Source organism: Amblyraja radiata, chromosome 18 (genome assembly GCF_010909765.2).
Source record: "Amblyraja radiata isolate CabotCenter1 chromosome 18, sAmbRad1.1.pri, whole genome shotgun sequence".
Lineage (NCBI taxonomy): Eukaryota > Metazoa > Chordata > Chondrichthyes > Rajiformes > Rajidae > Amblyraja > Amblyraja radiata.
In genome coordinates, this window is record NC_045973.1 from 47,762,897 (window position 1) to 47,790,072 (window position 27,176).

General features: G+C 46.9%; 1 protein-coding gene across 1 annotated transcript in view; it reads right to left on the minus strand.

Moving 5' to 3' along the window:
* LOC116983527 (inter-alpha-trypsin inhibitor heavy chain H3-like) overlaps positions 1 to 27,176 on the minus strand; it is a 119,647-nt gene that overhangs the window by 30,037 nt on the left and 62,434 nt on the right. The window contains exons 17-21 of the mRNA XM_033037336.1: positions 21,976 to 22,017; positions 20,475 to 20,640; positions 18,785 to 18,798; positions 7,531 to 7,563; positions 5,106 to 5,138 (exon numbers count right to left, since the gene is read on the minus strand). Of these exons, the coding sequence (XP_032893227.1) occupies positions 5,106 to 5,138; positions 7,531 to 7,563; positions 18,785 to 18,798; positions 20,475 to 20,640; positions 21,976 to 22,017 (288 nt within the window). The remainder of the gene's footprint in view (positions 1 to 5,105; positions 5,139 to 7,530; positions 7,564 to 18,784; positions 18,799 to 20,474; positions 20,641 to 21,975; positions 22,018 to 27,176) is intronic.

Consider the following 27,176-nt stretch of genomic DNA (forward strand, 5'->3'; position numbering starts at 1 on the left):
TTCTGCCAACTGCTGGCTCTTGAGGCCATATGCATGTGCTTCAGTATGTTCATACTTTAAATTCAAGATCAGTTACACTCCCATCCACTGAGAGTGAGATTTGTAGGCAGCCCTGAAAACAGGTGCTGCCGGAGGCCCCTGAGGATACCTGCGCTGACATGGCCCCTCCAGCGGACCTAGATGAGATTCTTGCTTTGGGTCAGACTGAAACTGACCCTGAATGCTCCTCTCCTCAGAGCAGGAGATATTTGCTAGATCTCCATCCAGGGAAGCACCCAGTGGAACCTGGATGATTGCAGAAGTACTTCTTTTCTTTTGTGCTTATTATTCATTTTATGTAAAGCACTTTGGTGTCAATGCGAGTTAACTTAAACAGTGCTATGTAAGTAAAAGTTACTTACTTACTTCCTTTCTTCTGCTTGTCCCTGGGAAGGTTTCCCCCCCCTTGCTTTTGTACTCTGATTCAGAGTGGTTTCTTCCATATGTACTTCCCCCTCCAATGGGGAAGACATTGGGCTGCCCCATGTGCGAGGCTCCCGGTACTGCCTGCTGTAGGCCCGGGCTGACACAGCTCCATCCTTTGGCGCAGGTCATTGTTGGAGCAACTTCTCCAAAAAGTTGCCCCATGTGGGAGAGTCATCCTCAGACGCTCTCCGTTGAGGGAGGGCATCCCTTTTCCCCGGACTCATCTGAGTCAACGGGTTTGTTTGACTTGCGGGTGGTATTACGTCCCCCGGGTCCACCAACGGAGCTCCTCCTCCTGCACGAAGTCTCCTGCCGGTTCAGCTGCCGGCGCTAATGTCGGGAACAAGACCGTCGCCCGCTACTGGAAATGCTGCGGTCTTCGGCAGCCGACTTCCCCGCGGACCGTCTCCTCGACATCTGGTCTCTGAAACTACAAAAAGCTTCAGGCCCGAAAGAACGCAGGTAAGTAGTTCAACTTTCCTTACCTGCCCATCCCGACAGGCTGGGAGGACACAGTGCCTGCCAGTCCGTCGCGCGCATTGCGTTCAGACGGTATGACGCGCACGCAGACGGATGGCCCTTCTTCTTCACGTCGTCACTCACGTGACTCCGAAGTAAAATTGTATGTTACTACTCAGACAGAATAACAAGAAAAGAGAAAAGATCTTTGTCGAGCATTGAGTCATTCAGAAGAGATCATCTTGGCTCCTTTAAATGTTTTTTTCCTCCACACACAGGTGAAGAACATGATGTGATGGGATAGTGATCCAATTCTCAATGCGAGTCTACAGGAATATTTCTTCCAGGGATGCTTACATCCTCTACGATGATCCTCGACATTGGTGCTCCACAAGGATGTGTTCTCAGCCCCGTCTTTACTCCTTGTACAACCATGACTGCGCAGCCATGTACAAATCTAATTCAATTTTCAAATTCATAGACAACACCACCATTGTGGGCCGGATATCAAATAATGATGAGAGGGAATACAGGAAGGACATTGAGAACCTCGTGTCCTGGTGTTGAGGCTACAAACTTTCTCTCCATGTCAGCAAGACAAAGGAGATAGTGGTCGACTTCAGGAAGCGAAGGGGCACACATACTCCAGTTTGCATTGACGGCTCTGAAGTAGAGATGGTTGAAAGATTCAAATCGCTAGGAGTCAATATCACCAATGACTTCTCCTCAACCACCGATATTGAAGCAACTACCAAGAAAGCATACCAACGCCTCTACTTCTTTAGAAGGTTTAAGAAGTTCAGCATGTCCCCTGCACCTCTCACCAACTTCTACAGATGCAACATCAAAATCATTTTATCAGGATGCATCATAGTTTGATTTGGGAACAGCTCCATATAAGACCACACGAAATTGCAGCGGATTGTGGACGCAGCCCAGACCATTGCTTCAACCCACCTCCCTTCTATTGACGTTCAAGAAGGAACTGCAGATGCTGGAGAATCGAAGGTAGACAAAAGTGCTGGAGAAACTCAGCGGGTGAGGTAGCATCTACGGAGTGAAGGAAATAGGCAACGTTTCGGGTCGAAACGCTTCTTCAGACCTCTTCCTTTCTTCTTCACCCGGCCCCCCCCCCCCCCACCCTGCATCAGTCTGAAGAAGGGTTTTGGCACGAACGAGACGGGGAGACAGAGACGGGGAGACAGAGACAGAGATACTGCTGGCGGGCGTGGGGCGGCTTCTTTTTGGCCCCTGTCACGGCCCCATCCCAAACCCCGGGTTTGTCCCCCACTCCAGCTGGTTAGAGAGTGTGAGGCATCGCATCTTCGGCACTTGTGAGACGCCGGCTCTGTCGCGCTGGCTGTTCCCCCGCGCAGCGGTTGACATGGAAAAAAATGACGGAGTTTAATGACGGAGTGCTGGCGTAGCAGGGAATCAAAGGCCGAATGTGGCACCCACAAACACACCCACACAGAAACACACACACACACACACACAGAAACACACACACACACACACGGTGAGGGGGTGAGAAGGGGGAGGGGTGAGAAGGGGGTATGGAGGTAAGAGCGAAGGGGTGGGGGTGGGAAAGAAGGGTGGGAGAAGGGGAGAAGGGGGGGAGGAGAGTGGTACTGCCGCCCAGCAGCCGTCAGCCTCAGTGTGATCCTCAGCCTCTTCAAATTCCAGGTCTGTTTTCTGGTGCGTGGGGGGGGAGTGTGAGGGCAGAGAGAGGGGCAGAGAGAGAGAGGGAGAGAGAGAGAGACAGACAGAGAGAGAGACAGAGAGAGAGACAGAGAGAGAGAGACACAGAGAGAGACAGAGAGAGAGAGAGACAGAGAGAGAGAGAGACAGAGAGAGAGACAGAGAGGGCAGAGACAGAGAGACTGCTGGCGGGCTTGGGGAGGCTTTTTTTTTGCCCCGGTCACGGCCCTATCCCAAACCCCGGGTTTGGCGCTCACTCCAGCTCCAGGCTCTGCTCGAGCCCAGGCATGGACTGGGGGGGGGGGCCACGGGCGGGGATCGACGTGAGGATCCCGAGGGAGGCGGCGGGCGGTCGTCGAACCGGGCGGCAGTCTCCGGAGAGGGAGAGGGAGAGAGACAGAGAGAGAGGGAGAGGGAGAGGGAGAGGGAGAGGGAGAGAGAGAGAGAGAGGACAGAGAGAGAGAGAGACAGACAGAGAGAGAGAGACAGAGAGGGCAGAGACAGAGAGACTGCTGGCGGGCGTTGGCAGCGGCTGTGAAAAATGTCAGCATCTGTGAGGCAGTGCGGGCGTCAGCAGCTGTTATGGTCACTGGCCAGCAGGAGGCGACAAAATTAGAGAGTGGGGGGGGGGGGGGGGGGTGTAGGATTTTATTTAAAAATGGGTACATAAAAAGAAGAAATGTTTTGAGGAGTGCAAAATCGGATGTAAAAGTGAATGAGCTAGTGACATGGAAAAAATGATGGCGTTTAATGACGGAGTGCTGGCGTAGCATGGAATCAAAGGCCGAACGTAGCACCCACAAACACACCCAGGCAGAAACACACCCAGGCAGAACCATACACACAGACACAGACACAGACACAGACACACACACACAGTTTTAATATATATCTAACTAGATAGATAGAGATATATAAATCTGTATAATATATCTATATTACTAAAACTCTGATCTTGACCGCTTTTGGCCCACTGTGCTGCCATTTCCGACAGAACGCCGCCACCTACGGGCATCATTTTTGGCCACCTCGCTCAGAGTCCCCCTCCGCCTTACGGGTGCGGAGGATTTTTCCCATTGATGACAAATCAGAGAGATATTAATGTTTTTAAAAATAAATCACCATTCTCTCTGCTGCCCTGCTGGAGGGAGGGGGAGGGACTATAAAACCAGGAAGTGGTGTGCCTCACAGTCTCTGCAAGATGGATGAAGCCAAGGGTCACGTCTCTCTGAGCTCTGAATAACACTGAACAAATGTCTACAAAACTGTGAGCCCTTTAATGTGGTTTGAAAATGAAAATATGGGTTATTTGAAGTAAAAAGGCACTGCCTGCAAATGGTTGTTTGGGTGCTTTGGCTCGAGGTTGAAAGGCACTACTTACTGCAAATGGAGGCTTGGGTGCTTTGGCTTGAGGTTAAAAGGCACTACTGCAAATGCACTTACTTCCTGTTTGCACTGTATATTGATTTTAGATAAAACGCTACCACTTACGGCTATGATATTTGGCCATCTTACTCAGTCCCCCTCCGCTGAGCAGGTGCAGAAAATTCTTCCCATCAATGAAAAATAAAAGTGTTATTAGTGTTTAAAGCTTGAAGTGGTATGAAACTGCACTGAATTTGGTGGCCTTGCACCCTGCTTGAAATGGTAGGAACATGGATTTGAATTTGGTGGCCTTGCACCCTGCTTGAAAATGAATTTCAAGGAATAGTCATGAGTCAACTGCCAGTCCACCAGCCGTGAGTAAGCTGCCAGCAGATCAGGCTTGAGGGAAGCCTCAAGAACCCATACCAGCACTCCAGAAAGCCCCCCCACTGGCCAACAATATTGGAATTGGTGGAGAGGTGGAATATTGCGTCGGGCGACCTGCCCTCCCGTGTGAACATGGGACCCAACGGGTCCCACTTAGTCTAGTACCGTATAAACTGCGACATGGGTGGCCAAACTTGAAAGTTATTTAATCATAATGAAAAACCACAAGATTACAAATGGGCCTACCTATGATTCTTTTGAGCCAATTTGTGATCAAAATTGACTAAATTTAAAACTTTCAAAATTAAAAAAAAAAAAACGAGAATTTAAAAAAAAACAAACCATAAAAGACACCTGGGAAACTGACAGATTTTGAAGCTCCCTTACAAAATGTCGACACCTAATCCACCACGAGACCTGTAGTTCACGCCAGGGTAATTATAATTGCGTTGTTTGAATTTTTTTAGATCGCGCGATTGCAAAAAAAACGGTTATGGTGCTATAAATAGTATTGACAGCGGGAAGGACTGCAGAATGAAACAGCGCTAAAATAGGTGAGCGAACTAGATTTTTATTTCATGATTTTTAAGCTATTCATTATTAAGTATCTCAATGGAAAGCTTAAACACAAAATGTAAACAATTAAAAAAAGTGACAATAAATATAAAAATGGTTCACACGTGACACATTTCACACTTGACACATTTCAAATGGACACCGTAACTCACCTTCTTCAACAAGGAAGTCTGTCCGAAAGTTACCTAATCAGGTGATAAAGGATAAAAATCATAAGCATAATCTGAATTTGGCATATGATTATTTAATTGCAAAATTCATGTACATTTTCTGTTATAAATCAGCTGTGACATCACAATGGGATTGTAGCCCCCATGTTCATAACATTGTTGCTGTCCAAGTACACTGAGTTCTGCTAGCCCTAGCAAGTGCAAATGCATTTTTTAAAGTCACAGTACACTGAGTTCTGCTAGCTAGCAAATGCAAATGCTTTTTTTTAAAGTTTAAAAATAAGGCGAAATGAGCAGCCCCCGTGCAGTTATCGTCTATGGGTGAATGGTAGAATATTGCGTTGGGGAACGGGTTGCGTTGGGGGACCAGGCCTCCCGTGGGAGCTATGGGTGAGTGGTGGAATATTGCGTTGGGGAACGGGTTGCGTTGGGGGACCAGGTTTCCCGGTTGATGGACCCAACTGTTCCCACTTGGTCTGGTATCTGATATTTTTCTTTGTAAAAACAGATTTATTTATTTTATTTATTCATCTCATTATTTTGGCTATACGCTTAAAATACAGGATATGAAACAATGGGAATATTACATAAAAACAAGAAAATAATCTGGAAGTTTGGAGACCTTCAGTTTCACCACTGAGCGCTGTATTTATGGGAACCCATATATATAAATATCCATATACACACAGATATGCACACACAACTTGGCTTGAAGTTGATAGGCACTTACTGCAAATGGTGGCTTGGGTGCTTTGGCTTGAAGTTGAAAGGCACTACTTACTGCAAATGGTGGCTTGGGAGCTTTGTCTTGAATTTGAAAGGCACTATTTACTGCAAATGGTGGCTTGGGTGCTTTGGCTTGAAGTTGAAAGGCACTTATTACTGCAAATGGCGGCTTTGGTGCTTTGGCTTGAAGTTGAAAGGCACTACTGCAAATGCACTTACTTCCTGTTTGCACTGTATATTGATTTTAGATAAAACGCTACCACTTACGGCTATGATATTTGGCCATCTTACTCAGTCCCCCTTCGCTGACCAGGTGCAGAAAATTCTTCCCATCAATGAAAAATAAAAGTGTTATTAGTGTTTAAAAAATGTTGAGAATATCTCTCCAGTCAATCAAGCCATGAAAGCCTCACCTTTTCCGGTGGGAGGGGGAGAGGTTATAAAACCCGGAAGTGTGGGTGTGGCTCAGTCTCTGCATGATGGGGGAGGGAGAGGTCATGACTCTGTCTGAGCTGTGAATCAACTGAACACACTGAATGTCTACTGAACTGTGAGTTTGGTGTTTTGTGTGGTTTTATGGTTGTTTCATGATATGGTATGAAGCTGCATTTGAATTTGGTGGCCTTGCACCCTGCTTGAAATGGAATGAAACTGCACTTGAATTTGGCGGCCTTGCATCCTGCTTGAAGTGGTATGAAACTGCACTGAATTTGGTGGCCTTGCACCCTGCTGAAAGTGGTATGAAACTGCACTTGAATTTGGTGGCCTTGGATCCAGCTAGAAGTGGTATGAAACTGCACTTGAATTTGGTGGCCTTGCACCCTGCTTGAAATGGTAGGAACATGGATTTGAATTTGGTGGCCTTGCACCCTGCTTGAAAATGAATTTCAAGGAATAGTCATGTCAACTGCCAGTCCACCAGCCGTGAGTAAGCTGCCAGCAGATCAGGCTTGAGGGAAGCCTCAAGAACCCATACCAGCACTCCAGAAAGCCCCCCCACTGGCCAACAATATTGGAATTGGTGGAGAGGTGGAATATTGCGTCGGGGGACCTGCCCTCCCGTGTGAACATGGGACCCAACGGGTCCCACTTAGTCTAGTACCGTACAAACTGCGACATGGGTGGCCAAACTTGAAAGTTATTAAATCATAATGAAAAACCACAAGATTACAAATGGGCCTACCTATGATTCTTTTGAGCCAATTTGTGATTAAAATTGACTAAAATGTAATACTTACAAAATTTAAAAAAAAACCAACGAGAATTCAAAAAAAACAAACCATATAAGACACCTGGGAAACTGACAGATTTTGAAGCTCCCTTACAAAATGTCGGCACCTAATCCACCACGAGACCTGTAGTTCACGCCAGGGTAATTATAATTGCGTTGTTTTAATTTTTTTAGATCACGTGATTGCAAAAAAACGGTTATGGTGCTATAAATAGCATTGACAGCGGGAAGGACTGCAGAATGAAACAGCGCTAAAATAGGTGAGCGAACTAGATTTTTATTTCATGATTTGTAAGCTATTCATTATTAAGTATCTCAATGGAAAGCTTAAACACAAAATGTAAACAATTAAAAAAAGTGACAATAAATATAAAAACGGTTCACACGTGACACATTTCACACTTGACACATTTCACAGGTGACACATTTCAAATGGACACCGTAACTCACCTTCTACAACAAAGACTTCTGGCTGAACGATATCTAAGCAGGTGATAAAGGATAAAAATCATAAGCATAATCTGAATTTGGCATATAGAGTTATTTAATTGCAAAATGCATGTAGATTTTCTGTTATATATTAGCCTAAGGATTTGATGAAATCCTACTTGAAAAATGTGTTAAAAAAAGGCAAGAAAGTACAGGGACATTTTGTAACTATTAAAATTGATCTTGGGTGTGTGTGTGTGTGTGTGTGTGTGTGTGTGTGTGTGTGTGTGTGTGTGTGTGTGTGTGTGTGTGTGATCATAGTGCTCAAAAACATGACGCTCTAATGGTAAAATGTTTACTTATTCCTATAGAAACATAGATAGAGATTTATACCGTGGTCAAAAATGGTCTTATCTGAAAATTTCATGCATTATTTCTTGAGTTATTTATGAAAATGTTCACAAATGTGCAGAAATTTGGGGAAAAAACCCTGCTTTTCCCCTGTGCTTACAGCTGTGACATCACAATGGGATTGTAGCCCCCATGTTCATAACATTGTTGCTGTCCAAGTACACTGAGTTCTGCTAGCCCTAGCAAGTGCAAATGTATTTTTTAAAGTCACAGTACACTGAGTTCTGCTAGCTAGCAAATGCAAATGCTTTTTTAAAAAGTTTAAAAATAAGGCGAAATGAGCAGCCCCCATGCAGTTATCGTCTATGGGTGAATGGTAGAATATTGCGTTGGGGAACGGGTTGCGTTGGGGGACCAGGCCTCCCGTGGGAGCTATGGGTGAGTGGTGGAATATTGCGTTGGGGAACGGGTTGCGTTGGGGGACCAGGTTTCCCGGTTGATGGACCCAACTGTTCCCACTTGGTCTGGTATCTGATATTTTTCTTTGTAAAAACAGATTTATTTATTTTATTTATTCATCTCATTATTTTGGCTATACGCTTAAAATACAGGATATGAAACAATGGGAATATTACATAAAAACAAGAAAATAATCTGGAAGTTTGGAGACCTTCAGTTTCACCACTGAGCGCTGTATTTATGAGAACCCATATATATAAATATCCATATACACACAGATATGCACACACAACTTGGCTTGAAGTTGATAGGCACTACTTACTGCAAATGGTGGCTTGGGTGCTTTGGCTTGAAGTTGAAAGGCACTACTTACTGCAAATGGTGGCTTGGGAGCTTTGGCTTGAAAGGCACTATTTACTGCAAATGGTGGCTTGAGTGCTTTGGCTTGAAGTTGAAAGGCCCTACTCACTGCAAATGGTGGCTTGGGTGCTTTGGCTTTAAGTTGAAAGGCACGACTTACTGCAAATGGTGGCTTGGGTGCTTTGGCTTGAAGTTGAAAGGCATTACTGCAAATGGTGGCGTGGGTGCATTGGCTTGAAGTTGAAAGGCACTACTTACTGCAAATGGTGGCATGAAGTTGAAAGGCACTATTTACTGCAAATGGTGGTTTGGGTGCTTTGGCTTGAAGTTGAAAGGCACTACTTACTGCAAATGGTGGCTTGGGAGCTTTGGTTTGAAGTTGAAAGGTACTACTTACTGCAAATGGTGGCTTGGGAGCTTTGGCTTGAATTTGAAAGGCACTACTTACTGCAAATGGTGGCTTGGGTGCTTTGGCTTGAAGTTGAAAGGCACTTATTACTGCAAATGGCGGCTTTGGTGCTTTGGCTTGAAGTTGAAAGGCACTACTGCAAATGCACTTACTTCCTGTTTGCACTGTATATTGATTTTAGATAAAACGCTACCACTTACGGCTATGATATTTGGCCATCTTACTCAGTCCCCCTTCGCTGACCAGGTGCAGAAAATTCTTCCCATCAATGAAAAATAAAAGTGTTATTAGTGTTTAAAAAATGTTGAGAATATCCCTCCAGTCAATCACGCCATGAAAGCCTCACCTTTTCCGGTGGGAGGGGGAGAGGTTATAAAACCCGGAAGTGTGGGTGTGGCTCAGTGTCTGCATGATGGGGGAGGGAGAGGTCATGACTCTGTCTGAGCTGTGAATCAACTGAACACACTGAATGTCTACTGAACCGTGAGTTTGGTGTTTTGTGTGGTTTTACGGCTGTTTCATGATATGGTATGAAGCTGCATTTGAATTTGGTGGCCTTGCACCCTGCTTGAAATGGAATGAAACTGCACTTGAATTTGGTGGCCTTGCACCCTGCTTGAAGTGGAATGAAACTGCACTTGAATTTGGCGGCCTTGCATCCTGCTTGAAGTGGTATGAAACTGCACTGAATTTGGTGGCCTTGCACCCTGCTGAAAGTGGTATGAAACTGCACTTGAATTTGGTGGCCTTGGATCCAGCTAGAAGTGGTATGAAACTGCACTTGAATGTGGTGGCCTTGCACCCTGCTTGAAATGGTAGGAACATGGATTTGAATTTGGTGGCCTTGCACCCTGCTTGAAAATGAATTTCAAGGAATAGTCATGTCAACTGCCAGTCCACCAACCGTGAGTAAGCTGCCAGCAGATCAGGCTTGAGGGAAGCCTCAAGAACCCATACCAGCACTCCAGAAAGCCCCCCCACTGGCCAACAATATTGGAATTGGTGGAGAGGTGGAATATTGCGTCGGGCGACCTACCCTCCCGTGTGAATATGGGACCCAACGGGTCACACTTAGTCTAGTACCGTACAAACTGCGACATGGGTGTCCAAACTTGAAAGTTATTAAATCATAATGAAAAACCACAAGATTACAAATGGGCCTACCTATGATTCTTTTGAGCCAATTTGTGATCAAAATTGACTAAAATGTAATACTTTCAAAATTAAAAAAAAAAAAACGAGAATTCAAAAAAAACAAACCATATAAGACACCTGGGAAACTGACAGATTTTGAAGCTCCCTTACAAAATGTCGGCACCTAATCCACCACGAGACCTGTAGTTCACGCCAGGGTAATTATAATTGCGTTGTTTGAATTTTTTTAGATCACGTGATTGCAAAAAAACGGTTATGGTGCTATAAATAGCATTGACAGCGGGAAGGACTGCAGAATGAAACAGCGCTAAAATAGGTGAGCGAACTAGATTTTTATTTCATGATTTTTAAGCTATCCATTATTAAGTATCTCAATGGAAAGCTTAAACACAAAATGTAAACAATTAAAAAAAGTGACAATAAATATAAAAATGGTTCACACGTGACACATTTCACACGTGACACATTTCAAATGGACACCGTAACTCACCTTCTTCAACAAGGAAGGATGTCTGAAATTTATCTAATCAGGTGATAAAGGATAAAAATCATAAGCATAATCTGAATTTGGCATATGATTATTTAATTGCAAAATTCATGTAAATTTTCTGTTATAAATCAGCTGTGACATCACAATGGGATTGTAGCCCCCATGTTCATAACATTGTTGCTGTCCAAGTACACTGAGTTCTGCTAGCCCTAGCAAGTGCAAATGAATTTTTTAAGTCACAGTACACTGAGTTCTGCTAGCTAGCAAATGCAAATGCTTTTTTAAAAAGTTTAAAAATAAGGCGAAATGAGCAGCCCCCGTGCAGTTATCGTCTATGGGTGAATGGTAGAATATTGCGTTGGGGAACGGGTTGCGTTGGGGGACCAGGCCTCCCGTGGGAGCTATGGGTGAGTGGTGGAATATTGTGTTGGGGAACAGGTTGCGTTGGGGGACCAGGTTTCCCGGTTGATGGACCCAACTGTTCCCACTTGGTCTGGTATCTGATATTTTTCTTTGTAAAAACAGATTTATTTATTTTATTTATTCATCTCATTATTTTGGCTATACGCTTAAAATATAGGATATGAAACAATGGGAATATTACATAAAATCAAGAAAATAATCTGGAAGTTTGGAGACCTTCAGTTTCACTACTGAGCGCTGTATTTATGGAAACCCATATATATAAATATCCATATACACACAGATATGCACACACATTAAATCTTCCCACATTCCTAAGACATACAAGTTAGTCAGTTAATTGGCTTCTGCAAATTGCACCTAGTGTGTGGGTGGAAGCCAGATACTTAGAGAAACTTGGTCTAGGTAAGAACGTGCAAACATTCAGATTTTAGGTCAGATTTGAACCTGAGTCTCTGGTGCTGTGAAGCAGCAGCTCCACTAACTGTACCACTGTGCCAACAGATTAGTTAATGAAGTAACCGCTTTTTAAAATAATGAAAGAGAAATCCTAGAAACAGTAACTCACAGTTACTGCTTTACGCGAAAAAAAGACAGAGTACATGGAGTAAATTTAGCAGCTCAGGCAGCATGTCAGGTGAACATTGATAGGTGACGTTTTGGGTTGAGACCCTTCTTCAAACCTACTGAGCTACTCCTACCTCCCAGTTCGGACCCCAACCGGACCATCGGTACCGACTGGCTATCCACCGGCATACCCAGCAATTCTCCAACCGGGCACTGAGATCCACCCTGGTCGCGATGCGCCGGCACCAACAGGACCTCACATCGACACTCCCTGTACTTCAGGCCTCACTAACCCAGACCTGCAACGGACCCCAGTTGTATTTCATCCGCCGGAAGATCCACCTCTTTAATAAAAAATTCCTGGCCCACCTTAATTCCACCAAGGACCTTAAATTATCCCGACTCCAGGCCGCTCCCGACGCCTACACTCCGCGACTCGACCGCCCGCAGACTCCGGGCCCCAACTCTGGCCCGCATCGCCTGCCCGAGTCCCGCGACGCCATCTTGGCCACTAGGAGCGACTTCCATACTCACCGGGACGCCGCCTTCACCGACCTCCACATCGATGCCGCCGACGACCCTCACCTGCCGATCGATGACGCCCAGCCTCGCAGCTTCTACGGTAACTTGGACTCCCTCCCCATCGCCGATTCCTCCGACATCGCCGCCCGACCCGATATCGCCGCCGAACCGGGGCTCTCTCAACATGGCCGCCGCTACGCACCCGATTCATCTCGCCGCCGACCTGCCGACCATCCGCCCACCGGGACCACCCACGCATCGCCCGCGGACCCCGACTCAACCACCACTGGACTCCGACCATCGGGTCCGGTGACCCGCGCCACTCCACCCCCCTCCAGCAACCCACAGCCGTCGCCTTACCTGGAGCCTGCAGCCTCCACGCTGCTTACTCCCACTCTTCTGGACTTAACTCCACTGGGTCCTAGCGCCCGTCTGCCCAGCCGTGCTAACCTCAGTGGCTGCTCCACTGACCCTCCCCCATCCCCCCCCAACCATGTCACACCCGTTCTTCCCCACCCACATTACAGCCCTCTCTCCCCCCCACCCCCTGACCACCCACCACTCCTCCAGCACCCACAACCCCCCCCCCCCCCCACATCGCCCCGTCCTCAGTCTACCCACCTGCCTTCCTCTGGCCCCAACTCCCACCCCTGCCGGGTGTTCACCATCCCCCCGACCTCCCCCTCTCCCCCACCCAACGGTCTGTCCTCAGCAGAGGTCTCACCTTTGTCCCCCTCCGTCCCCATCTCAATGAGTTCCGCGCCCACCATGACTTGGAGCGCTTCTACCGTCGTCTCCGCCTCACAGCGCATTTCCATGGGAAGGAGTCCTCGCCCCCCAATGATGACCCCTTTTCCCGTCTCCAACGCACCCCCTCCTCGTGGAACCCCCCTCATAAAGTCCCGGCTCTGGAACTCTTCATTCAGAACTGCCGCCGCGACGTCAACCGCCTCAACTTCTCCACTCCCCTGTCTCACTCTAATCTTTCCCCCTCTGAACGCACTGCCATCGAATCACTCCGCAAAATCCCAGATTGGGTCATCAAACCAGCCGACAAGGGAGGTGCCGTGGTAGTCTGGCGCACCGATCTCTACAAAGCTGAGGCCACGCGCCAACTCTCGGACACCTCCTCCTACTTACCCTTGGACCATGACCCCACTGACGAGCACCAGGCCACCATTTCTAGCACCATCACCGACTTCATCAATTCCCACGCCCTACCTGACCAAGCCTCCAACCTCATCGTTCCCCAGCCCCGCACGGCCCGTTTTTACCTTCTCCCCAAAATCCACAAACCCGGCTCTCCCGGCAGACCCATTGTCTCTGCGTGTTCGTGCCCCACCGAACTCATCTCCACATACCTTGACTCCATCCTATCCCCCTTGGTCAAATCCCTCCCCACCTATGTTCTAGACACCTCAGACACTCTCCGCCGCCTCCACGCATTCCACTCTCTGGGCCCTCACCCCCTCATCTTCACCATGGATGTCCGGTCACTCTACACCTCCATCCCCCACCAGGATGGCCTCGAAGCCCTCCGGTTCTTCCTCGACCAGAGGAGCAACCTATACCCAGCCACTGACACTCTCCTCCGCTTAGCGGAGTTGGTCCTCACCCTCAACAACTTTACATTTGACTCCTCCCATTTCCTCCAAACACAAGGCGTAGCTATGGGCACACGCATGGGCCCCAGCTACGCCTGCCTCTTTGTCGGGTACGTTGAACAATCCTTGTTCGAGACGTACCAGGGCCCCATCCCCGACCTCTATCTCCGTTACATTGACGACTGCTTTGGTGCCACCTCCTGCACCCACACACAACTGACTGACTTCATCCACTTCACCACCAACTTCCATCCGGCACTCCAATACACCTGGACGATTTCCGACACTTCCCTACCATTCCTTGACCTCACCATCTCCAACGCAGGGGACAGACTCCTGACCGACATACATTACAAACCCACTGACTCACATGGCTATCTGGACTACACGTCTTCCCACTCTGCCCCCTGTAAAGACTCCATCCCCTACTCCCAATTCCTCCGCCTACGCCGCATCTGTTCCCAGGGCATTGGAAATGTCCTCGTTCTTCAGGGAACGGGGATTCCCCTCCGCCACCATAGATGAGGCTCACACCAGGGTCTCATCCATACCCCGTAACACTGCTCTCTCTCCCCATCCCCGCACACGCAACAAGGGCAGAGTCCCTCTGGTCCTCACCTTTCACCCCACCAGCCGGCAAATATAACACATAATCCTCCGCCATTTCCGCCACCTCCAACGTGACCCCACCACTCGCCACGTCTTCCCATCTCCCCCCATGTCTGCCTTCCGCAAAGACCGCTCCCTCCGCAACTCCCTCGTCAATTCTTCCCTTCCCTCCTGCACCACCCCCTCCCCGGGCACTTTCCGTTGCAACCGCAAGAAATGCAACACCTGTCCCTTCACCTCCCCCCTCGACTCCATTCAAGGTCCCAAGCAGTCGTTCCAGGTGCGACAAAGGTTCACCTGTATCTCCTCCAACCTCATCTACTGCATCCGCTGCTCTAGATGTCAGCTGATTTACATCGGTGAGACCAAGCGTAGGTTGGGCGATCGTTTCGCCGAACACCTCCGCTCAGTCCGCAATAACCTACCTGACCTCCCGGTGGCTCAGCACTTCAACTCCCCCTCCCATTCCCAATCCGACCTCTCTGTCCTGGGTCTCCTCCATTGCCAGTGAGCAACAGCGGAAATTGGAGGAACAGCACCTCATATTCCGTCTGGGGACCTTGCGTCCTTATGGCATTAACATTGAATTCTCCCAATTTGGCTAGCCCTTGCTGTCTCCTCCCCTTCCTTAACCCTCTAGCTGTCTCCTCCCACCCTCCCATCCGCCCGCCCTCGGGCTCCTCCTCCTCCTCCCCTTTTCCTTCTTTCTTTCCCCCCCCCCACCCCCCATCAGTCTGAAGAAGGGTTTCGGCCCGAAACGTCGCCTATTTCCTTCGCTCCATAGATGCTGCTGCACCCGCTGAGTTCCCCCAGCAATTTTGTGTACCTTTGAGCTACTCCTGCACTTTGTTTCTTTTTAAAGGAAACCTAAACTGTTTGGAACAAAAATGATAATTTACATTTAAAGAACACATATTTGCTTTTAAACAGCTCCTTACTTCTTCTCGGAAATGTAATAGTTTTAAAAAACAACTCACGTAACCTAGTTCCTGAAACTGCTCGTCCTATGTTCATTGGCCCGGCTGAAACACATATCATACATGATTAGCCATACAGATGTGAGCGCAGTTTATATTACTAAGGAGAAGGTGATTGGGAAGCTGAAAGGTCTGAAGGTAGATTAGGTTATCTGGGTCAGATATCCCAGGATTCTGAAAGAGGTAGCTGAAGAAATTGTGCAGGCATTAGTAGTAATCTATCAAGTACACTGGAGCCAGGAAGGGTTCCAAAGGACTGGAAAACTGTGAATGTAACCCCACTGCTCAAGAAGGGAGCAATGCACAAGAAATTGTAGGCTGGTTAGTCTGACTTCAGCGGTTGGTAAGATTTTAGAGTCCATTATTAAGGATGAGGTTTTGGGGTATCTGGAAGCACATGATAAAATAGAGCAAAGTCAACATGGTTTGTTCATGAGAGATATTGCCTTATTGTTGTTTACTTGCTCTTTGATAAAGTTCCGCTTGCGAGGCTGCTATATAAGATGGGAACTCATGGTGTTAGAGGCAAGGTACTAGCATGGATCGAAGATTGGCTGCCTAGCAGAGACAAATACCAGGAATAAAGGGAGTCTTTTCAGGTTGGTTGCAGGTGACTAGTGGTGTTCCGCAGGGGTTGGTCTTCTTCTTCTTTTCGTGTCCATCTTGTTACAAATGTTGGCCTCGCTGTCATCGTCCGTCCTGAAAAGGACGCAAGCTTCTGGTGACAATCAGTGGAAGCCATCACTTGTCACAGTAGATGATGGTGATAGCAGAATTAGCTCAGGTTTAGCTTCCAGTTACCAGCCCCGCGACGTGAACGCTTCTGCTATGGGGCCGCAGGGGTTGGTGTTACATTACATGTTACATGTTATAATCTGGATGATGTAATTGACGGCATTGTGTCCAAGTTTGCAAATTATACAAAGATAGGTGGAGGTCCAGGTAATGTTGAGGAAGCTGGGAGGCAGCAGAAGGATTTGGACAGGTTGGGAGAGTGGGTAAAGAAGTGGAAATGGAATACAGGGTATTGAGTGTCTTGATGAAAAACACCTGGTGTTTATAATCTACTGCACTTACTTTGATTGACTGAAGGAGCCAGTAAGTCCCCCCCCCCCCTCCTTAAAAGTCTCATCTTGACCACTGCCTGTCTGCGCTGTATATTGATTTCAGACAAAATGCTACCATATATCTCTATGATTTTTGCCCATCTTACTCACAGTCCTCCTCCGCTGAGCAGGCCCTGAGGATTTATCCCATCGATGAAAAATAAAAAAGTCATGAGTGTTTGAAAAACCTTGAGATCCTCTCGCCTGTCAATCACTGCGATTAAGGTAACGCCCCTTCTGGGGAGAGGAAGGGGGGCTAGGACTATAAATCCCAGGATGCCTGAACATGACTCAGTCACTCTGCAAGATCGCGAGGGAAAGGTCACGACTCTCATTCTAGGCTGTGAATCAACTGAACTGTGAGTCTGCAATGTACTTGCAATTAATGATTTGTTAGCCCTTAATGAAAATGAAATGAGTTGTTTGGCCTGCCCCGTGCTTGAAACTGCAATGAAAATGAAGTGAAAATGCAATGAGCTGTTTGGCTTGGCCTGCCCTGTGCTTGAAACTGCAATGGCAAAGGAAATGAAGTGAAAATGCAATGAGCTGTTTGGCTTGGCCTGCCCTGAGCTTGAAATTGCAATGGCAATGGAAATAGAAACATAGAAACATAGAAAATAGGTGCAGGAGTAGGCCATTCAGCCCTTCGAGCCTGCACCGCCATTCAATATGATCATGGCTGATAATCCAACTCAGTATCCTGTACCTGCCTTCTCTCCATACCCCCTGGTCCCTTTAGCCACAAGGGTCACATCTAACTCCCTCTTAAATATAGCCAATGAACTGGCCTCAACTACCTTCTGCAGGAGATAATTCCAGAGATTCACCACTCTCTGTGTGAAAAAAGTTTTCCTCATCTCGGTCCTAAAAGATTTCCCCCTTATCCTTAAACTGTGACCCCTTGTTCTAGACTTCCCCAACATCGGGAACAATCTTCCTGCATCTAGCCTGTCCAACCCCTTAAGAATTATGTAAGTTTCTATAAGATCCCGCCTCAAACTTCTAAATTCTAGCGACTACAAACCGAGTCTATCCAGTCTTTCTTCATATGAAATGAAGTGAAAATGCAATGAGCTGTTTGGCTTGGCCTGCCCTGTGCTTGAAATTGCAATGGAAATGGAAGTGAAATGAAAATGCAATGAGTTGTTCTGCATGCACTGTGCTTTAAACTGCAATGGCAATGGAAGTGAAATGAAAATGCAATGAGGTGTTTGGCCTGCCCTGTGCTTGAAACTACAATGTCAATGGAAATGAAATGAAAATGCAATGAGCTATTTGGCCTGCCCTGTGCTTGAAACTGCAATGGAAATGGAATGGAAATTAAAATGCAATGAGCTGTTTGGCCTTCCCTGTGCTTGAAGTGAAATGGAAATGAAATGAAATGAGTTGTTTGGCTGAAACCACTAATTTCGGCCCACAAGGCCCCTATGAGCCAAGAAACCAGTCCTCTTTGCCCAAAATGCCCGTATTAGCCCTGGAAGAACATTTTGGCCCAAAAGGCCCGTGCCAGGCCAGGAAAAGTCCAGATAAAGTGCCTTTTACTGAGATTTCACTCCGATTTTTTGTGAAAAGAGCCCCTTCGGCCCATCAGATCTGTACTAGCCCAGGAGGAGGTTCTGCGGGAGAGAATTCCAGAGATTCCAGAGAGAGAGCCCAGTCTCTCTCTCTCTCTCTCTCTCTCTCTCGTGTTGGGGGACCAGCCCTCCCAACGAGTCCCACTTAGTCTAGTCCCCCATATTTTGAGGTCTTCCCTGCAGATTACACAACCGAGGACAGTGAGACAAGGTGGGTAGCATTTAGTCAATATCATCTGTAGGGACAACAGCAAACTGCTTGTCAGCAAATGTGCATTATGGAAAGAAATATTAATATTAATAAAAATAACCGTTAATTAATAGCGATTAGAAATATGAATGAATACAAAATTACAAACGACATAAATGACGAACAGTCATGTCAATGATAATTAATAATACATAGATTATTAATAATATATAAAAATATTAATTACTAGAAACAATAATTAGTCATGGGCTTCCATTCAAAGTCAATATTAATTGACCACCTGCAAATAAAGGTGTGAGATTTAATGTGTTAACAAGTAACTAAAGGACATTATGAGGTGTTTTATCACAAACACGGCCGCATATTTGGGATATGCCGGTTTTCAAAATAATTAGGAATAAAATTAAAATATTAATTAACATAAATAATTGATAGTTTGTCAACTATTAACTTTCTACTAGATTCTGGGTAACTGTTGGAATAAGAGATAAAACATATAGTAACAAATTAAATCTTCTATTTGAAACCTCAAAGTCAGACACCGCCTTAAACGAGAAAACATTTCTTGAGAGGAAACCTCACCTTGCTGTCTGGACACCGCAGCACTATGATGTGAATGTAATCCTGAAACATAAACATTAATAAATACATTAGGGGTGGCACAGTCACACAGCTGGTAGAACCACTGGCTCACAGTGCCAGAGATCTGGGTTTGATACTGACTTCTGAGGTACCTGTGTGGAGCTTGCACGTTCCCCCTGTGACTGTGTGGGTTTTCTCCCACATCTCAAAGATGTTCGGGTGTGTAGGTTAATTGGCCTGTGTAAATTGCCCTCAGTGTGTAGGCAATGGATGCAGGAGTGGGAATAACAGAGAACTAGTGTGAATTGGAGTTTGATGGTTGGCATGAACTTGGTGGGTTGACGGGCCAGTTTACATGCTGTATCTCCAAAACCAAAAACATAACTTTGACCAGTTTGGACAAAGTTTAGCTGAGGGAGAAATATCTGCACAGAGGGGGATGCGTACAATCAGAATTCCTATTTCACAGATGTTCAGCTGTTCAAGGCAGACATTTACAGATGTTAAAGCTGTCAAGAAATAAGGAAGAAGGGTTTTCGGCCCGAAACGTTGCCTATTTCCTTCACTCCATAGATGCTGCCTCACCCGCTGAGTTTCTCCAGCATTTTTGACTACCCAAGAAATAAGGAAATATGACTGAGCAGATATAGAAGTTAAGTGGCTTATTCCTGCGGTTATTTCTATTGAAACAAATTCCAATGATAACAATGGAATCATAACTCATGCCAACGCATCAAAAAAAATCACGTTATAACTGAGTAGATAGATTAAAAATCTTTTATTGTAGATGATACAAAGATAGGTGGAGGGCCAGATAGTGTTGAGGAAGCTGGGAGGCAGCAGAAGGATTTGGATAGGTTGGGAGAGTGGGTATAGAAGTAGAAATGGAATACAGCATAGCAAAATGGACGGCCGTTGAGTGTCTTGATGATGTTTGTAATCCACTGCACTTACTTTGATTGACTGAAGGAGCCAGTGAGTATCCCTGCCCCCCCCCCCCCCCCCTTCATTTATCCCCCATATTTTGAGGTCTTCCCTGTAGATTACACAACCGAGGAACAGTGAGACAAGGTGGGTAGCATTTAGTCATTATCATCTGTAGGGACAACAGCAAACTGCTTGTGAGCAAATGGGGATTATGGAAAAAAAATTGAATATTAATTAAAAAAATTAATTAATAGCGATTAGAAATATTAATGAATACAAAATTACAAACGACATAAATGACGAACAGTAATGTCCATAATAATTAATAATGCATTGATTATTAATAATATATAATAATATTAATTACTAGAAACAATAATTAGTCATGGGCTTCCATTCAAAGTCAATATTAATTGACCACCTGCAAATAAAGGTGTGAGATTTAATGTGTTAACTAACTAAAGCACATTATGAGGTGTTTTATCACAAGCACGGCTGCATATTTGGGATACCTATGTGAGGTATATTTTACCTTACATGCTATTTAAAAAATAGCCGGTTTTCAAAATAATTAGGAATAAAAATAACAATATCAAATAACATTAATAATTGATAGTTTGTCAACTATTAACTTTCTACTAGATTCTGGGTAACTGTTGGAATAATAGATAAAACATATAGTAACAAATTAAATCTTCTATTTGAAACCTTAAAGTCAGACACCGCCTTAAACGAGAAAACATTTCTTGAGAGGAAAACTCACCTGGGTGACTGGGCATCGAACCACCATGATGTGAACGTAATCCTGAAACATAAACATTAATAAATACATTAGGGGTGGCACAGTCACACAGCTGGTCCCATTAGCTCACAGTGCCAGAGATCTGGGTTTGATACTGACTTCTGTGCTACCTGTGTGGAGCTTGCACGCTCCCCCTGTGACTGTGTGGGTGTGTAGGTTAATTGGCCTGTGTAAATTGCCCTCAGTGTGTAGGCAATGGATGCAGGAGTGGGAATAACAGAGAACTAGTGTGAATTGGAGTTTGATGGTTGGCATGAACTTGGTGGGTTGACGGGCCAGTTTACATGCTGTATCTCCAAAACCAAAAACATAACTTTGACCAGTTTGGACAACGTTTAGCTGAGGGAGAAATATCTGCACAGAGGGGGATGCGTACAATCAGAATTCCTATCTCACAGATGTTCAGCTGTTCAAGGCAGACATTTACAGATGTTAAAGCTGTCAAGAAATAAGGAAGAAGGGTTTCGGCCCGAAACGTTGCCTATTTCCTTCACTCCATAGATGCTGCCTCACCCGCTGAGTTTCTCCAGCATTTTTGACTACCCAAGAAATAAGGAAATATGACTGAGCAGATATAGAAGTTAAGTGGCTTATTCCTGCGGTTATTTCTATTGAAACAAATTCCAATGGTAACAATGGAATCATAACTCATGCCAACGCATCAAAAAAAATCACGTTATAACTGAGTAGATAGATTAAAAATCTTTTATTGTAGATGATACAAAGATAGGTGGAGGGCCAGATAGTGTTGAGGAAGCTGGGAGGCAGCAGAAGGATTTGGATAGGTTGGGAGAGTGGGTATAGAAGTAGAAATGGAATACAGCATAGCAAAATGGACGGCCGTTGAGTAACAAAATTACAAACGACATAAATGACGAACAGTAATGTCCATAATAATTAATAATGCATTGATTATTAATAATATATAATAATATTAATTACTAGAAACAATAATTAGTCATGGGCTTCCATTCAAAGTCAATATTAATTGACCACCTGCAAATAAAGGTGTGAGATTTAATGTGTTAACTAACTAAAGCACATTATGAGGTGTTTTATCACAAGCACGGCTGCATATTTGGGATACCTATGTGAGGTATATTTTACCTTACATGCTATTTAAAAAATAGCCGGTTTTCAAAATATTTAGGAATAAAAATAACAATATCAAATAACATTAATAATTGATAGTTTGTCAACTATTAACTTTCTACTAGATTCTGGGTAACTGTTGGAATAATAGATAAAACACATAGTAACAAATTAAATCTTCTATTTGAAACCTTAAAGTCAGACACCGCCTTAAACGAGAAAACATTTCTTGAGAGGAAAACTCACCTGGGTGACCGGGCATCGAAACACCATGATGTGAATGTAATCCTGAAACATAAACATTAATAAATACATTAGGGGTGGCACAGTCACACAGCTGGTGGAACCATTAGCTCATAGTGCCAGAGATCTGGGTTTGATACTGACTTCTGTGCTACCTGTGTGGAGCTTGCACGCTCCCCCTGTGACTGTGTGGGTGTGTAGGTTAATTGGCCTGTGTAAATTGCCCTCAGTGTGTAGGCAATGGATGTAAGAGTGGGAATAACAGAGAACTAGTGTGAATGGGAGTTTGATGGTTGGCATGAACTTGGTGGGTTGACGGGCCAGTTTACATGCTGTATCTCCAAAACCAAAAACATAACTGTAAAGGAGTGATACCTGACTCACTGTAACCTTTACTAAGTGTTTATTAAAGCATATGGCACACACGTCCCAGCACTGACTGCATCCAGCCTTCAGGACCAAGTGGGAGGAAACAAAGGGAGGATATCACAGTTATACTAATACGATGGGGCGTGGTTAGTGGTGATGAGGTAGCTACATTATAGGTTGCATGCATAAACCATCTACATCCTTCCCCTTATAAATTAAACAAGTTACGGCAATGGCAGGTTGATTATACAGTACCTGCAAGCTAAACGAAGTCTCCGTATCTGGCTGGAGGTTTGACAATCCGACCGAGCGAGTGCGCACAGCACCCTCACCCTCCCCACCCGAAAGAATAGGAGGAGGGACAGGAACAGGAACAGGAGGGAGAGAGAAGGCTGGTGGAGACCCAGGCTTGAAAGGGGAACGGAGAGGCACAGGTGAACCAGGTGAAGCAGAAGGGGTAGAATGAGCAGAAGTCGGAGAGAGTGAAGACCTGACAGGGGATGACCGGGCCGGAGAGGCGAACCCTGGAAGAGCAGGGGGAGGAGACCGAGGCAAACGGACCGACCGGGGCATGCAGGGAGCAGAGGGTAAGTTAGTGGAGGAAGGCTCGACACGCGATGGAGAGGCAAACGGAACCGCAGGAGGTGGTTTGGGCTCGTTGACCACTAACAGGTGCTGGCGGCTGCGCCGGTAGATAGTCCCCTCAAAATCCACCAGGTAGGACCGTGGCGAACTGTCGACCCCGACAACGGTAGCGAGTCGGGAGAAGCCGGTAGACGTCTGCAAACGGACGACCTGGCCAGGCAGCAGTGGGGATAGGGGGCGGCAGGACTTGTCGTGCGAGCGACGCTGGATTTCGTGCTTCTGAGCAATCCGTTGCTGGACATCAGCAGGCTGCAGGACTTTGGGCATCAGGGACTGCTGGGCGATCGGCATCGGAGGGCGAATAACTCGAGACATGAGTCGTTGGATAGTCCCCTCAAAATCAAAGACAATGCATTTCGTTGTCTCTGTACTGTACACTGACAATGACAATTAAAATTGAATCTGGGCAGGGGATCGCATTGTACTGTCCCTGGAGATATTCCGAAGGTTCAACAGACCCTGGTAGAAGTCACCGTTGGAGAGACGGGATTGTTCAAGCAAGTGCTTTGCACTGCGGACCGCACGTTCAGCCAGTCCATTGCTCTGCGGGTACTCCGGGCTGCTGGTGAAATGATTGAAGTTCCACTTCGCAGCGAAAGCTTGAAATTTGGCACTAGTGAACTGGCGGCCGTTGTCTGTCTGCAACCGAACCAGGGAACCAAACGTGGCGAAATGACGTCGGAGCTTACTGATCACCATCTCCAAGGTGATGGCAGGGAGAAGGTCCACCTTGAACCAATTTGAGTAGGAGTCGACCAACACAAGGTACTGCTTTCCACGCCACTCGAAAATATCAGCAGCCAGCGAAGACCAGGGCATGTCAGGGGCAGGCTGTTGTAGAAGCGGCTGTCGCTGCTGATGCGGGGCAAGGGAGTTGCAATCCGGACAGGAGGCCACCCTGGCCTTGATATACTTTGCCATGCCCGGCCAATAATATTGTTCCTGGGCATGCGAGATAGTGGTATCTGCCCCGGGATGCCCCATGTGGGCAGCGTTGAAGTACAAACCATGCAGCGAGGCAGGGACGACCACCTTGTGTCCCTTGATAATAATACCGTCCCGGAGCACTAGCTCATCGCGAACCAGAAAAAAAGGGTGAACGCCAGCAGGCAATGAAGTCCGTTTGATAGGCCACCCACGCTTGATGACAGCGGCAAGCTGTTGCAGGTCGGGGTCGTTAGCGGTGTGCTCAACCAGGCACTGGAGCTGCTTGGAAGGGACGAAGTTTACGTTCAGTACCTGTAGATCTGCCTGCTCGAAGGGGTGCTGGTCGCAGGAGGTCCGGGGGGCCTGGGACAGCGCGTCAGCCACATGCATCTCGGTGCCCCTCTTATAGATGATTTTAAAGTCAAACCGCTGTAGCTGCAGCATCATCCGCTGTAGCCTGGCTGGAGCGCTGTGTATAGGCTTGTTAAGGATCGTCACCAGGGGTTGGTGATCCGTCTCTACAGTGAACCTGGTGCCAAAGAGGAAGTCCTTAAACTTAGAACAGGCAAACACAACCGCCAGCAGCTCCTTCTCTATCTGCGCATAGCGCTGCTCTGTGTCCGTCATTGTCCTAGAGGCATAGGAGATAGGCTGCAATGAACCATCATCATGGGGCTGTAGGCAAGCAGCACCCAGTCCAAAACGAGAAGCGTCGCACGTTACCACAACCGGACGTAGTAAATCAAAGAACTTCAGAGTAGGTGTGCTGATCAGCTTCGTCTTTAGTAGGTCGAAAGCCTGCTGGTGGTGTGGAAACCAGGACCAAGCAATGTCCTTTTTAGTAAGTTGTCTCAGGGGTGCGCTCAGCTCGCTGAGGTCAGGGATAAACTTGCCCAGGTAGTTGACCATACACAGGAAGCGCTGTAGACTGGTAACATCAGTCGGGGCAGGCAGCTCGGAGATGGCGCTGGTCTTTTGCGGATCGGGCTTTAACCCGTGGGCCGTGAAAATGTGGCCAACATATGGGACCTCAGGCACCTGGAACCTGCATTTTGACTGGTTCAGCTTTAGATTGATCTGCCGTGCGCGGTCCAGAATCTGTCGGAGGTGGCGGTCATGTTCAGCCACATCCCTTCCATAGACCAGAATGTCGTCCACAATAATCGCACAGGGCAGACCTGCAAACAATTGTTCCATAGAACACTGGAATACCTCACTGGCGGAGTTGATGCCGAACGGCATCCGCAAAAATTTAAACCTGCCGAAGAGCGTACCGAATGTGGTCAAGTCCGAGGAGCGTTTGTCCAGGGGTATTTGCCAAAATGAACTCCTGGCATCGAGGACGGAAAACACCGTGGCTTGTCCGACCTGGGCGGCAACATCTTCAACAGTCCTCATAGGGTAGTGGGGCCGTTTAATCGCCAGATTCAAGTCCTTGGGGTTGATGCATACCCGTATTTCATTCTTCCCTTTCTTCATTGTGGCGACCATGGTGGAGACCCATTCGGTGGGATCGCTGACAGCCTCCAGCACTCCCATGTTAACCGTATCCTTCAGCATAGCCTCCACCTTGCCCTTCATGGCGAACGACACTCTGTGAGGTGGGCGGGTCACAGGCACCACGGATGGGTCTGTTGCGATTTTATACACAAGCGGCAGCTTTCCCAACTTGTCGTCGAACAGGTCCGGGTACTCGGATAGTGGATCCATCACTGCTTGCACCTCGTGGACCGTATGGTCGAAGGACACCAGACCAAGATCCTGGCAGGCCTGGTTGCTCAGTAGAGTTACACAGTCGCAATCCAGAATAAAGAACGTCAGGTCACGGGATGATTTCTGTAGCACACAATGGAAGGTCGCCCTCCTCACAGGTGTTAGCTGCTCTCCCCCATAGGCACGCAAAACAGAGCGATCTGCAGTCAACAGCTCATTATTTCTTATCTGGTGAAACAGTGATGTTGACATTACGTTCACTTTTGCTCCAGTATCCAGCTTCGCAGAGAAGGACTTATTGTTCACGGTAATGAGCACAGATGGATCGGGGAGGCGAGATCGGCTGTGGAGGAGAGTGTAAACACTTGCATCTCCCATGGAATAGCTGAGCTCAGAGTCGGGGGCAGTGTCGACAGAGGACTGAGAATCCATCTCACTATCAACTTGCTGAAGGTTGTTTAGGAGTTGTCTAGGAGCTGAGGGCACATTCCCACGGGACCTGCAGGCAGCTGCAAAGTGGTTCATTTTCTTACAGATATTGCAAGATTTTCCAAGGGCTGGGCACTGTGACTGCGTGGGGTGGACATAATTACAGTTGGGACACTTCTGAGACCGCGGGACCCGAGATGTACGAACGGGCCGCGGTGGAGGGCGAAAGTTGTCCTGCATACGTCGTTGTCCAGCAACGCCAGTCAGATTTATGGCTCGGCTGTCAGATCCCCTCTGCCCATGCGGAGGGTTAACCACTTCGGCGATGCGGCACGCATGCATTGCTTGAGTCAGGGTTAGGTCAGGCCGTTGCACCAAATTGGCACGTAGTTTCTGGTCGAGCATGCCAGTGACGAGATTGTCCCTGGTGAGCTGGTCTCGCATGGTCTCAAAACGGCACCGCTGAGCAAGGTGGCGCAGGTCAGCGATGAAACACTCGACAGGTTCATCCGGCTGCTGCTTCCGTGAGAAAAACCTAGCCCGCTCCAATATGCGGTTGGAGGGCAGGTCGCAAATCTCTGCAAACTTGCGCAAAAGACATACCGGGTCATCGGCAGATTCAGCTGGCTCGACGAGCTGTTCGTTGTCATCCAGGACCGCTGGATCGTAGAGGAAAGCCTGAGCTCTCTTCATGGCGTCGGGACCGGCCAGGTTAAGCAGGAGTGAGGCTTTGACCGCACAATGTTAACGAAGTGAGTGTAATCCATCACAAAAGTAGCCCATCGCTCCGCAATGTCAGCGTCAAAGACAAGGGGAGATGGCTTACGGCATGAGGATGCCATATCAGGGGAAACCCAACACTGGGCACTCAGGGGACAAATAAAAAGAAAACCGGTAAACGGGAGGCGCGCGTTTAACTAGCTGACACCATGTAAAGGAGTGATACCTGACACACTGTAACCTTTACTAAGTGTTTATTAAAGCACATGGCACACACGTCCCAGCACTGACTGCATCCAGCCTTCAGGCGTACCGGGACCAATTGGGAGGAAACAAAGGTTGGATATCACAGTTATACTAATATGATGGGGCGTGGTTAGTGGTGATGAGGTAGCTACATT